The sequence below is a fragment of the Hypomesus transpacificus genome, chromosome 4, assembly GCF_021917145.1.
Source record: "Hypomesus transpacificus isolate Combined female chromosome 4, fHypTra1, whole genome shotgun sequence".
NCBI classification, from domain to species: domain Eukaryota; kingdom Metazoa; phylum Chordata; class Actinopteri; order Osmeriformes; family Osmeridae; genus Hypomesus; species Hypomesus transpacificus.
In genome coordinates, this window is record NC_061063.1 from 7,013,202 (window position 1) to 7,027,450 (window position 14,249).

Below are 14,249 nucleotides of genomic sequence, written 5' to 3' on the forward strand. Positions count from 1 at the left end.
AACAGCTCTGCACGAGGTGATCATGGGAAACCCACAGCACACATGCTGTGTATATTTCCCTTTCAGTGTCTTTTGAGTGGGTTGACTTGGCTGTTTTTCACCAGTTTGAGCTATGTTGTGTGTAAATCAGTTTGTGTTTATTCAGTTTTGATTCAGACCCCTGATAAGAATGACCTGAAGAAGGTTAGGCATTAATACCTTTAACTGCAAGCCGAGCACCAAAATAAGTTTTGCCTTGTCATCAAGCGAAGAATGGTTTTCTGTTATTGGTCAGACGCACTCAAGTGTGAATGTGTGTGTGTGTGTGTGTGTGATGGAACAAAATGGCAGATAAGGATATCTTGGTAGAGGGGGAAAAGTAGTTTGGTGTTTTCCGCTGATGTCGGCATCACCAGGGAGGAATAGAGAGAATAAAAGAGCAGAGAAAAACATGAGGAGTTTAGAACTTTCCTCATACATCACCACACCATACCTCAGGACAGTGACTATCAGGTGAGACTCTTTATCCTTCTTTTGCAAAGTTTCATCATCCTCTATGTTACCAATATAGTACATTGTGTGTAGAAAAGTACTTATTTGTTAGTTTGTTTGTTTCTCTTCAAGCCCTCTGTTCACAACACAATGGAACCTGCCATCAACGTTATTGTCTCTCAGTTCAAGACCTTTGCTGGGAAGGATGGGTCCTCTAACACCCTGAGCAAAGGAGAGTTCACCAGTCTGTTGATCTCCCAGCTTCCTAACTTTGTCAAGGTAAACAACTGCATGAGCTCTGAACAGTTAGCTCCACAATTCCTTGGACAGTGACACACAATTTCTTTTTTTGCTTCTGTCCTCAAAGCAGTTTTGGTTTGTCAAGATGCATTAAGGAATATTTTTGGGTAAAAGTGTAGACTAATGGCTTTTTAAATTTGAGGCAAAAATAATACCAGGAGACCTTTTTGAAATTATACTGTTTAACTTCAAATGTAATGTTCAACATGATTGTGTACAACCAAGTATTAAAACCTGATTGTTTTATTGTAGATATGTCAATGACTTTTGGTGCTAAAATGTAGGGACTAAGAAAGTGTCCTAATTTCTCAGTTTTATTCTTTATGTATTAAATACCCAGTTCTTTAAGTCTTTTGTCATTTTCTCCTGTCAAACACAATGCGCTAGAGTATAACCTAAATGTATCTTATTGGGTAAGTTTAGTTTTAAGATTATAATGTAGTTCTATTCTTGGCCAATAGATGGCAGAGCAGGCTGCAGTCCATTTGGTTCCTTATGTTTGTTCTTAAGTGTCACTGTCCTCTTTCTGATTGCCTACAGAACGCCACTGATCCAGCCACAGTAGACCAACTCATGAGCTCATTGGACGAAAACAACGATGGCGAGCTGACATTCCTTGAATTCTGGCAGCTGATTGGGAAACTAGCCGGCAAACAAGGAGGCTTCTGCTAATAAGAACCAGCTTCGGGGCCCAAAATTGCAGGAACAAAACATACTGATCATACAAAATATACATATTATTTTCAAGTTTATCTTTAAATTGTTTCATGATATCCCCAGATTAAGTAAGATTGTATAAAGTCACATTCTCACAGTTATCTAAAAGTATATTGGCCAATTGCCCCTTCTATGCTTGTCCTTTATTTTGCTTTACCAAATTCAGATCTCCAGAGTCAGTTGGCTTTGAGAGACTGTTCAAGATTGAGCGACGCAACACAATGAAATTGTCCTGTCCATGTTGTCAGGGGTTAGATTTTGATCTTTGTATGATGCGTGATTCCAGTTAACCGTTTCCTAAACGGACGGCTCTTATTAAAGGATCCATTGTTTGAACTCTTCCGTATTGTTTTCAATGGTTTGTTTACTCCATTATATTACGTTAACCCCCTTCTCCCCTTTTGCCACTCCTCTCATTTGAAGAGAGAGAGGGGGGGGGGGGGTATTACAACCTTGATTTAATGGCATAATTGGGTGTGTAACTCTACACTGCTCTCACAAACATCACTGCCTAGACGGATCCAGTTCCACATGGTCTCATAAAGCAAAGCAGTCTATCCATGTGTTACACAGAGTTGTAACAGTATGGGCTACTAACAACATCATCCATCAGTGACTCTGTAATGTGTGTTGAGTACCTGTGTGCTAATCCACAGATGGCTACTCAGTCAGGTGTCTGCACATGCACTGCAGTTGTTTATGTTGTAAATGTAAGACTGTTTATCTTGGTGTCATAGCCGTGTAGCTTTGATTTCTTTGTCTGGGTTCAACTTTTTGTGGTTTGCTCACCTTCTTTACTTGCAAGTGCAACTCTGGATTCAGTCATTCAGATTGGGCAGGCATCTCACAGTGGACTTTGTATTGCAAATAGGTGTGGCAGTGACTGACAAATGACTGTGTCAGATAACACACAGTGGCACCCACTGACACAGCATGGCATACCTCCTGACGCATGTGTGTGTCTGTGTGTGTCTGTGTCTGTGTGTGTGTCTGTGTGTGTGTCTGTGTGTGTGTTTGTGTATGTTGGCACGGATATCCTTCAACTGCCACTATGACCTGTGAGAATGTACCTGTCCCAGACAGTTACAGAACTGTGAAAGGCTTAATGAGACCTCTGGTACTTTCTTTTTTTAAATGTGAGTATAGATGTGAATCTATTTTTGATATGAAGAGTTAAAACTGCTTTGGTCATTTATCCCTCCCACCTCCTCTCTTTTCCTGCCTGTCTAATGTGAATCCACATCTGCAGCCTAGATTTGTCACTGTACAAATCACAAATGACGTGAACCATACTCCACTTTATGCCAAAAATATAGGCGAGGAAATCAGTTTCAACGTTGTGATACACTTTTTTGCTATTTCCTAGAAAGTTTCGTCTACCTCTCCTCTTCTTCAACCCCCTTTTTCGCACTCTCCCAGGTACACGCCCTTTGACTTGTCAGGGGAAAAAAGTTAAAGAAAAAACTAATTCACGGAAGCCGTAGCCTAAGTTAGGCAAGTTTTTGTGGAGCAACGGAGAACGACGTCGAGAAGAACTTAATAAGTAAATAAGAGCACATTCGTATTGTTCTTTTGTTCTGCAAACATTATCTGGTGAGTTGAAACGTTTGTTCATGCTCAAATAAATAAGTTTTGCTTCATGAAATAGAATAATGCTTTTCGTTTATGCCACGTTTTCGATGCACCCTTACGAGATCCGTCTCGTGAAATAGACAGGCTGCAGAGTCGACGGGACAGTGACGACGCAACTGGAGAGATTGATCTGCTCATCTGTCTTTTCATCACATAGTATTAGGCTATATGCTTTGTTTATTAAGCACTCAGTTTACTTTCGCAAACTTACCTGGGTATGAGGCGTCAGCTGTCAGGCTACCTGTCACTGATGGCCCAGACACTCGGTCTTAGAAAACGAACACCACTTTTTTGAGCTAGCCTATATAGCTATAACATTTCAATTTTTACAATTCAAATCAGGCCTGGGAAGTAAACATATTGCTATTCGCTGTAAAACAACTAGGCTACGTTTTGTCATCAGATGACTACAGACAACCGTCCTTTATAGTTGATGAGAATACGTTTTATTACTTTCTATCGGCGACTGTCATAGTCATTTAGAAAGATATGGATGGAACACGGCGTTGGCTGTAATGATGAAGAAGGGTAGCAAATGTAGCCACACAATTGTTTGTGTGCGCAACTATGATTTCTTTTTTTCGTGCGATACAAGACCACTGGAAGCCTGTTTTATGCAGCTACAACCTAAAATGTTCCTCTGTTAATATTTCATGACACACGAGCGGTAGTATTGTCATTACTCTTCTTGAGCACGTACCGTATCGCATTCGCCCATTTGGAAACGCAACACTCAATCTACTTTGGGCTCTGAAGGGAAACGGGAAACCTATGGGTGTATATTTAATTATTTGCGCTGTGTTTTTTTTTTTTTTTGGGGGGGGGGGGGGGGGGGGGGTTGGTTGTTGGTGCGTGTCTGAACGCGGGAAGGGGCGAATTTGGTTCTGACGTTGGTTAAGTAAAGGAAGCCCTGCATTCATTAGTCAAAATTAGGGAGCGTTGCGGGAACACGTGCTGTCTGACGGTTGTTGGAGATGATGAAGTCCGCGGTCAGATACGCTTCAGTCATCCTGTAAATAATGAATAGGCCTATATGTAAAACGGTGCAAAATGTTAAGTGTTAGAGACAGGAATTGGAACAAATATTTGAAAACGTGTGTCATCATTGTCTCTTACTTTACACGGGGTCAGTGAAGGTGTGACACCTTGCGTGACATTTTCCGTTGGTGACGTAAAATGACAGTGGCTGCATTCCTAGAAACCTTCTATCAGTGGCTTTGCATACTGTGGTATGTATTATGTACATAAGCATATTTTAAGAGTTAATTATGTGGTTAATTCAGGGTTAATAAACAGTGGACAGGATAATGCAATGTATAGCCTAAATGATCAGAAACAAACCGCAGAGTGAGGAGCCTACCGGTTGTGGTCGACAGCCGAGTCAGATGGCCAATGGAATTGTATCTTATAATATGCTGTTGTGTCGTTGCTCTCTCGGCATAATTAAGCTATTAGCCGTGTATCTTCTATCCTGTCGTTGCCTGTGGATGTGTTAATTGCAGTAAGGGGAGGGAGGGGCGGTGTAGGCAGAGGCGGATCTTTCGGGGTGGCAAAAGGAAGTTGTTAGGTGGCCTCCTGGAGGCGAACCAAAACCCAAAATAGTGTGTGGGGGGGGGGGGGGGGGGGGGGTACGGTACTCCCTACGGTAAATGATTAGGCTATAACATTGTAGTTTAAATTAAACACTTATATTAATATTATTTGTTTAAATTTTCCGTAATGTACAAATCTTTTTTTTCCATGGGAATATTGGGGTGGCAAGTATTTTTTGGGGGGATGACAACTGCCACCCCTTAGATCTGCCACTGGATGTAGAAAGTTGAGAGGGTGCTGGAGTGTAACAGATCAGCGCAGTCACAGGCTTGAAACGACCCTTCGGATTTTGGCCACCAACGATATACCGAAATGGATAATCATGAGACTCCAATCCTTGGAATAGCTTTTCTACTTGGAGAGTTGACAGGCAAACGAGGCATTCTCTTTCAAAAGCAACACCTCACTTTTCTGCTTTGGGGCAAACTTGCATAGTTGGCCTGTAAATTCCTGTTTAAGTAATTTCCACAGACTGCACTGAATGGAATTCCAGCGTGGATGTGCCGATCAGTGGCATGCATTGTATCTTATATGCATTCTGAGTGTTATTTACACATAGATGTATTGTGGCTAAATGAAAACCATATGTCACCCAATTAGTCATAAGCAAATAAAACCAATTGCATGCTACCATTCACTCACAACAATACACAAACATACATACAGGCAAAACCGTTTCTAAAAAGCCCACAGAATGGTCCCATCCTCAAAAGCCTTTATGATACTGTTGTTTAAGATTGAGCCAAGGATTGAAGGCAAGACAGACACACCACGGGGACAGAAGAGTAGGTATAGGAAGGGGAAGACGGAGCAGACAGGTGGCAGGTAATCCCTCGGGTAATCTGAAGCCTTGTGTCCCTCTGCAGGCTTTAGTAGATCAGATGACCTATCAAAGATCAGAACTTCCATTGTGCGTCGTCTCTCAATCAGACTACCACTCAGGCTCTCCGCTTATCTCACGTCACCCGTCCATCGCTGACTGCGGCTCTAGACCCAACACCTGAAACGACAAACAGGCCAAGTGTGGTCTCCAAGGGGGATCCGTCTTTTCACGTATTTTTCACCACGGTGGAGCCGTTCTGTTTGAGTTCATTTGTCACAATCGTTCATGTGTCTACTATTAAGTATCTTACTAGTCGCATACTGTGACATATCGTCTCTTTTTCAATTCTATCTCTTGCCCCCCCCCCCTATATTATTTACCCCCTTGAATCCTGCTCCCTCTGTCCTAAACCCTTTGCCCCTTTGTATGTTCAGACAGAGGAGCCATGGAGGCAGCCATACAGACAATGGTGACAGTATTTGTGAAGTCCTCCAAGGGGAAGGAGAGCCTGGGAGGGAAGGACTTCCAGAATCTGGTCAAGAACAAGCTTGGAAACATATTGACGGTTAGAACCCTCCTTTTCCATTGGCCATGAATAATGGGCACTCAAATGACGAAATTGCTTTGTCCACGTAGTGAGCTTTCTCTGCTCAAGTTTAAACCAATAGCGTAATTATGAACTGTGCTGTGCTGTGATTATGAATCTGCACAGTATGGACACATCATGTCTCCTTCTTAGAATTGAGTGTTTTTAACAACTTTTTGAATTACAGATTGTATCTTGTGATGACACTTGGTGGAGGTTGGGCTGTGTGGAGTCAAAAGTCTCTTCCTTTAACTTTGTTTCCCCCCAAGACAAAGCCAATTCTGTAGAAGTGTTATGTGCTATTATTTCACATTCATTATGCATAGTTGTCACATCCTCTTGTTCATGTCTTGAACCCCGTAGGATGCAGACAGCTCTGAGGCAGTGAAGGAAATGCGGAAAGGTCTGGATGAAAACCATGATGGGAAAGTCAGCTTTGATGAGTACATGAAGCTGATTGGTTACTTGGCGACCTCCCTCAGCAAGCAGTGTTCTGATGGCAACAAGGCCACCGCCAGTGCTAACGAGGCTCCCACCACCGCCAACCAAGTCCCCGCCATCGCCAACGAAGTCCCCACCACCGCCAACGAAGTCCCCACCACCGCCAACGAAGTCCCCACCACCGCCAAGGAAGCCCCCGCCTCCGCCAAGGAAGCCCCCTCCACCGCTATCGAGGCTCCTGCTGCCGCCAGTCCAGGGACTCCGGCCAAGGAGAAAGATGAAGAGAAGCAGGAGGAGAAGAAAGAGGGGGAACAGCCTCAGGCTGCTGTGGCCATGGTAGAGGAGGTGAAGGAAGAAAATCAAGAGGAAGAGAAAGATGAAGAGGCCGAGGAGGAGGAAGCAGCACCAGCGGAGGTGGAGAAGACATCCTAGGGAATTCACACCGACCAATTTGGACACTGTGTTCTTAGCAAACTCAAACACAAACTGACACACACTACACACCAAACACACAGCACGTGACACCAACCTACAAAACACACAATTGTCCACCTTACAAAGCCAATTGAAATTTTCTTAACTAATGTATTACTAACAAACATGATGATGCATTGTATACCACTATATATTTGATGTAGTTCCCTGTGTTTTCTTCATGATATTCCTATAATAGGACATTGTGATAGGTCCTATAATAACACACAGATAATCACCAACACGTTCATTATCCCTGTGAGTTTCTTAAACGCTACCAACTAAGAGTAGGCCACAACATGTCCTTATAGCACACTGACACACATCCTCCTGGGTCAGTGTATGCGAGCTACACCACCTACAGATCTGTGCACCCCTTACTATATCGCTGTCCGTTTAGCTGGGAGCATTGCACTGTGACGTAATGTCCCCTTGGCGTGTACAAATGGGACCCTCAAAGCCCTCCATATGACGTTACCCTGCGAGCTACATGCCAACCCCTGATGCATGAATGAAGGAAACAAGCTAAGATTGTGTCAGTGCTTCTGCTCTGTCTCTGCTGTTTTCAGTCCTTTCCGCCTCTCACCAAACTCTGGATCTCTGTTTGGCATGACAATAAACAACATGTGTTGCCTTTTTACATTGTCGCCTAAATGTCTGTCTGTTTCTTTGTCTCCCTATGTAATTAGTGTTTTCAGCTATGTTGACCGCAACATCAGGAGTTCCTTCGCTCTTAGTTAGTCATGGAATTAGGAGCTGATAGATCAGGTGTTGATGTGTCCTAATAATGGCCCCAAACTAAATAATTAAGGCCCCATGCAGGCTGGAATCCACACCAGGAGACCCTTGTGGCCCTGAAAGGGCCTAAATTAGCTCTGGGAGCAGGTTCTGACCCGGGTAGGCCCCTATGGGTTCTTGAGATGCAGACAGAGTCATTCCCCCTATGCTACCCAATCCACCATACCAGAACCAGGAGCTTCACTAAACACACCTATCAAAGGTTACAGAAACCCCAGCACACAGACACAGTGGATATAGATCAGGGTTCAGGGTTAGAAACTTTCTAGAAACTAGAAACAGGTTTTTGGTCGTTTTGATATCTTTGATATTGGTGTTTTGTTTCTCTCGTGATTTTGGTCCCAGATCTATTAAGTGTGGCTTTCCCAGTGGCAGCCTGCTTCACCAGCGAGTTTGCTCTGCAACTAGATCCCTCAGCCAAAGGGCTTAAAAACATGGACTGAAGCCCTTGTTGGGTGACACACCCCGGACACAAACAAACGGCACTTTGCGATCCAGAGGCTCTGTTGATCCACTAGGCCCCAGCAGAGTCTCTGAGGGACGTCTTTGTAGCCTGAGATCATAACCTTTTAAACCGAAAACAGCATATAGATCCTTCAGACATTAAGAACCTTTAGTGTGATAAAGTATGTTTATGATATTACATTATTTTCCTAACTATTTTATTATATTATTACATAATTCAAGACACTCCTATGTCTTTTCCCGGGTGAATTAACATGATACTATTTCATGCTAAGGTGAACGTTGTGAGAATTGGGTCTGTTTTGCGACACATTACTTTGCATGGTTAATTAGGGGGGTCATAAACCTAGTAGTTGTGTGTCAGTTGTACATCTGTCATTTGTTAATTAGAGTTTAATGGTTTGTAAATTGTTGGATCATTAATAATGCAACCATGAGGAAAAGCTCATGTTGCATGTTGCCCTGTAATGCAAAGACACATTTTGGGAAAACATTGATCAACCTGGGTATTTTAACACACTGTTTTCCAGAGCATTGGGTGTTAAACTTACCTGAGAAATACATTTTTGTGAGTCATAAGGTCGGTCTGCCTGTCGCCACTCCCATTGTAAATACTGCTCTATTTTCTATACTCCTACCTTGAACTCCATTTTTCCTCACTGCATCTGTAGCAGGATCTTACCCGACAAACCAATGTCACAAAGCCTGGCCAGACAGGTTGTCTATATCACAGATCAGGCTATACTATCCTCTCTGTATACAATGCAGACTTGGACAATGTAACGTTGCTATAAATGCTTTTTGTGAAGAATTGGTATAACAAAGTGCCCCCTGCAGTTTTAATCACATGAGCATGTTGCCTCATGATCAATATTACAGTAGTATAGCTTCTGAACATTGACCTCAGCCATTGCACATAAGAACCCTCAAACAAGGTCACCTACTCTTTCCTTTAGTCTAGACACACTAAAACCCTTCAATGCATTAGACATCACATGACATCATCCTTTGGATAAGGAGGAAATTTGAGCTCAAACTAACTTACCCCTCTCAGACACACAGGCTCCCACACTTCCAACCAATGTTTTTTAATGCGTTGTCATTTCTAAGGTTCACCACTAAGATGATAGTATGTTTACAATCCATCCGCCTTTCCGCCTTTCCAATCACTCAAAGTTGTGTAATAAAAACCACTAGCCAAATGTTATACCTTTTTTCGTGATGTTTTTCATCCTATGCTGTGATTCTTGCCCTTCATCTATCTATACCTTTGTATGCAACCGCTGTGTAACAATGGCCAATATTATACTGTGATGCTAACACGCTGCAACTGTTCTGTGGTCTCCTGGTGGTGTGTGTGTGTGTCTCCGTGCGCATGTGTGTGTCTGTGTGCGAGTGTGTATTTTTGCAGGCGTCTAAGGTAAGAGGGAGGAGGCAGGAAGCGGAGAGGATGGAGTGAGAAACAGAAGCAGGTAATGTACGTAGGTAGGTGAGGGAGGGGGTGGAGGATGGAGGGGGGAGGGGGGGGGGGACAGGTGATATTTAAGCCGCTGTCAGACTTTCTCCCCATCCGTCTTCCCCTTGGCTCTATCTCGATCTCCCTCTTCGTCAGAAACAAAGGAGGCCCTCCATCAGCAGTCAGGTAAGACGGACAGCCTGGAGGAGAGAGGCACTCAGTCCCTTTCTCCTGTATCTGATAACTGACTGCATGCTTGGATCAACCGAACACATGTTTTAACAGGTGTACCTTGTGGAGGAAAAGTAGAGAGGGTTTTTGGATGTAAAGTTAGCAAAATAGATTAGGATACAGAGCGATAGGAGATGTTGAATGAACGTAGTTTGACAACTCAAAAGGTTTTTTAAGGACAGATACGTTTAAGATGCTGTAGGTGATCATTAGGAAGCTGATTTGCAACTGCCAATCAACATCAAAATAGTCAATAAGTTACTATTATTATGTTATGTTTTATGTACAAAAGTGAATGCTGTCAATTATGTTCTTAATAAGGAAGACTTTATGACCTAAAGCACTGAAAAAGTACACTCCTCGGTATCCTATGCAATATTTAATACAGTCAACACTTTGGTCACCATGGTATCCTTTTGTATTGTGTCGGTCATTGTGACAACTGACCCCTACAGATTTTCCAGTCAATTGTTTCTCTTCTTCTATTGTTTTCTCTTGTTTTCTCTCCTCTTCTCTTCTAATCTCTTCTCTTTTCTTCTCTTGTGTTCTCTTCTTAATCCTTTATCATTACTTCTGGAATGTTCCATGATAAACATTTAACTATAGTACTGAAATCAATCAATTTAGTTTTCAGAATTTCTATAACAAGAATCCCAAATATGTCAATGTTACATTTATCGTATTATTGAATATTACTGTGTGTGTGTGGTTGTTTGTGTGAGTGTGGTGCCTGTGCACCAGTGTGTGTGTGTGCATGCGTGCATGCATGCGTGTGCACCAGTTTGTGTGTAAGGGCACCTCAGGTTACTTGTCTCCCTGTTCTTGTTTGAGATCACTCGGTAGTTGATCTACATTTTAACAGTTTCATGTTTCACTGGTGGTTTCCACCCCAACATTGGGATTCACTGTTACATGGCCAACATAGGTAGATAGGATATTCCAAACTCGAGACCTGTTCTGTAACAACAACAATTTTACTATCTAAAAGTAAAAATAACTCAATTGAAATTGGAATAATGTAACAGTAGGGAAGTGATTCTGAAACGTTTCTCAATGCACGGTCTTTCACCTTAGGATACTATCTATGTGAGTTAGTGTCGTTGACAATGAACTATCTGTGTCTGTGTGTGCACAGTCTCTCCACGAAAACCAGCTCAAGAAGATTCAAGATGCCGGACACAATGTGTGTAAGACTGTTGCTTTTCAAAAGCCCGCCCTGTCCCTTTTCAACCTCAAAATCTTTCCAGTATCAAACCACGTAAGGTTACATACAATACACACAAACAGCAGCCCCCTGTGGGCCCGGGCATAGCTTCCTATCTGTCATCTGACCTTTGTAGTAAACTGGGACAGCTTCTACTCTTTCCTTCCATCCGCCAGGCATGTCTCTGTCACTCTCTCTGGGAGGTGGCTTCATCCCCGTCTGTCATGTGATCGCACATGCGGTTGGGACTGGAGCGAGCATCTTACGACAGAGTCTGATCTATGACCTCTCCCACCCCCCCCAACCCCTTCCACCCCTTTAGCATGTCCAAGGAGCCCACTACCAACCTGGAGAGTGCCATGCAGATGTTGATCAAGACCTTCCACAAGTATTCAGGCAAGGAGGGGGACAAGTATACTCTGAGCAGGGGTGAGCTGAGGGAGCTACTAACGGAGGAGCTGGGGAGTTACCTAGGGGTAAGAGGAGAGCACACACACATTCCACATTTGCTCAAACACACGTCACACACATGCACAAACATGCACTTGCATACCGACTGTGCCGACCAGGCATGCTGCACATGTGCATTCACAGGCACACGCAAACACTGAAAATATCTGACAGTCTTACTCTAATCTCCCCCACCCTCCCTCACCCCCACCCACCAGAACGCTAAAGATAATGACGGGGTAGAGAAGGTGATGAATGACCTGGACGCCAACAATGACGGAGAGGTGGACTTCACTGAGTTTATCATCCTCATGGGGGCGCTGACTGTCGCCTGCAACGACTTCTTCCTGGAGTTCAAGCAGGACGAAAAACCGGCAGGCACGGCTGCGACAACAGAGGGGGAGAAGAAGGAGTGAGGCGGTGGGGGAACGAGGGGTGGGGGTGGGGAGGGAGGGTGGAGATGGATGGAAAATGGATGGAGGGCAATGAACTGTTGAAGAAAGGAAAGTTGGGATGCAGTGTCAACAAGAGGGTGGTCTCACGCAACGTCTTGATGTAGAAGGAAAGATGAGGGATGGGGGTCATTCCTGTGCAGAAGGAAAGGGATGATTTAGTGTCATGTGGATATTCAGAAGGAGCTGTGTGTTCCCATTGTCTGCAAACGTATTTCCTAGCACAGATACGGAATCACTGTCACAGTTCTTGTGTAGATGATTGTTACTTAATTCAGAGTATGAGTGAGGATTGTCCCTTTAGAAGACCAAATGTATCTACTCAGATTATGTGTTGTATATTCAGACAAATTGTGTAATGGGTTGGTGAAAGTGAAGAATTAAGATAGATCAAAGGAAATTAAATGACAATGGTTTAATATCTCTTTCACATGAAAGACTTTCTGGGCGTCAAATCAAGTCATTACGTATTCAGTGTTGACCATATGAATATCATTTATCTCTTTCTTTGCAACTATTTTGTAATCTTTTTGGTAATAACCGCTGTGTTCTTCAACATATTAAACATTACATTTACCCTGACCTAAATCAATACTATATAAGTTGTATTGTCTTTGTCCAAAACAACAATGTATGTGTGTTTGTCTGTGTATATGGTGTGCGTGTGCAAGCATCCATGTGTGTGTGTGTGAGGATGTTTGGAGTGGGGATTCCCACAGAGTTAAATGCTCCAGCACACACATCCTGCCAACAATATCAAAACCTGTTCCCCCCCGAGTTAAGCTGACCCAGATGTCGAACTTGGAAGAGCAGAAAAGAACCAGGGAGGAGCACAATTTGCATGTGATCTTGAGAGTGCAACATTTTGGAGTACATGAGTTAACTAGCTTGGAGGGGGAATGCAGAAGTACAATTACAGAGGAATGCACATGCTCAGATTTGTTGCGAGCCCCAGTCTGTCAATCAAATAGAATGCACCACTCTTATTGGCTTGTACCACACTCTGTTGACTGAAAGTATGCAAACTGATTGGTGAGTCATAGACCTGCCTCTTCCTGGCAGAGTTAGTCATTCTCATTCTTTTGCCGCCAGCGCGTGACGTTGAGAGGAGCTAAGTGATTGGAAGGTTCAAAACCTCAGCGCCAGGTTGAGCCCCAGGGCCCTATGAACAGAGAACATTCATTCAAAAACAAACATCATTCTAAGGTAAAGGTGAGAGGAAATTGTGAGCTAACACAACTTTATTGGTCTTTTGTAGTTCAAATTAAAAAACACAAACATATCAACCTGGTAAAACAGTCCAGCATAACATGTAATGAGCTGAACATTAACAAATGCATGCAGAATGGAAATTAAGATGAGCCGTCTCAAACATGGTGTAGAGTGATATAATTTGAGCTTAAACATGTCAGAAAGCAACATGATAGATATATTTCTATGTGACAGTTAGGCCCTACAAGGGTGTTCTAGGATCATGTGAATGATTAATAAAAAAATATATAATTCACACCAATACTTTTTTACACACAGAGAAACCAAACGTTGAAACGAATGATGCCGCGCCTCTTACAAACACCTCAATCTAGAAAACACACTTGACCTTGGCCAGGGTCTCGCCAGCAGGTTGACTTAATGGGACACCCCTGTCAGGTCCAGGCAGTGTAAACTAAGGAGGGGCAGGACACGGAGCCTGCTCATGTCAGGACACACAGACTGAAGCAACAGATAAGGATGGCAGCAAAGACACTTCGGTTACCGCCGGCCAGGTCAAGCGACACCAAGATGTCAAACTGCCACGTCCCTCATCCAACAGGTGGCCCCGTGCTATTACACAAGCTGGGGAGGACTATGTCATATCAGTGTTTGTGTGTGTGTCAGTGTGAGTGTATGTGTGTGTGTTCGTGTGTACGTATGTGTGTGTGTGCTTTTGGCAATCCCACAGACATTGCCAAAAATAGAACAATTGATTGTTCAATTTCAAATCATGAAGACCGATAGGATCAAGTCGGTTATCTTTTTATATCACCCATGAAGAATTGAACTGAACTGAATTGAACCAAGAAGAGAAGAAAACTTCTGGATAGCTTCCAGTGTTAGGGAAGCATGAAATGGCATGCAACATTATGCTGTAAACTACAGCCTAATTTATGGCCTAA

The 14,249-nt window shown here is 43.2% G+C and overlaps 3 protein-coding genes across 4 annotated transcripts; all 3 read left to right on the forward strand.

Annotated features, from left to right (window-relative positions):
• Window positions 1-382: 382 nt before the first annotated feature.
• Window positions 383-1,829, forward strand: s100a11 (S100 calcium binding protein A11). Of its 2 annotated transcripts, none has more exons than XM_047018595.1 (3): window positions 383-492; window positions 604-750; window positions 1,312-1,829. In XM_047018595.1, exons 2-3 carry the CDS (start codon window positions 622-624, stop codon window positions 1,441-1,443), a joined length of 261 nt encoding a protein of 86 aa, XP_046874551.1. In that variant the 5' UTR covers window positions 383-492; window positions 604-621; the 3' UTR covers window positions 1,444-1,829. The 2 variants fall into 2 exon arrangements, with proteins under 2 accessions (XP_046874551.1, XP_046874552.1); XM_047018596.1 differs by having other exon boundaries at window positions 403-492; window positions 584-750.
• Window positions 1,830-2,831: 1,002 nt separating this feature from the next.
• Window positions 2,832-7,677, forward strand: s100u (S100 calcium binding protein U). The gene is made up of 3 exons (XM_047018593.1): window positions 2,832-3,081; window positions 5,971-6,101; window positions 6,486-7,677. The coding sequence occupies exons 2-3, from the start codon at window positions 5,982-5,984 to the stop codon at window positions 6,993-6,995; spliced, it is 630 nt and encodes a 209-aa protein (XP_046874549.1). The 5' UTR covers window positions 2,832-3,081; window positions 5,971-5,981; the 3' UTR covers window positions 6,996-7,677.
• Window positions 7,678-9,874: 2,197 nt separating this feature from the next.
• s100s (S100 calcium binding protein S) lies at window positions 9,875-12,684 on the forward strand. Its single transcript, XM_047018594.1, has 4 exons — window positions 9,875-9,942; window positions 11,123-11,170; window positions 11,514-11,667; window positions 11,860-12,684. Exons 2-4 carry the CDS (start codon window positions 11,157-11,159, stop codon window positions 12,055-12,057), a joined length of 366 nt encoding a protein of 121 aa, XP_046874550.1. The 5' UTR covers window positions 9,875-9,942; window positions 11,123-11,156; the 3' UTR covers window positions 12,058-12,684.
• Window positions 12,685-14,249: the final 1,565 nt, after the last annotated feature.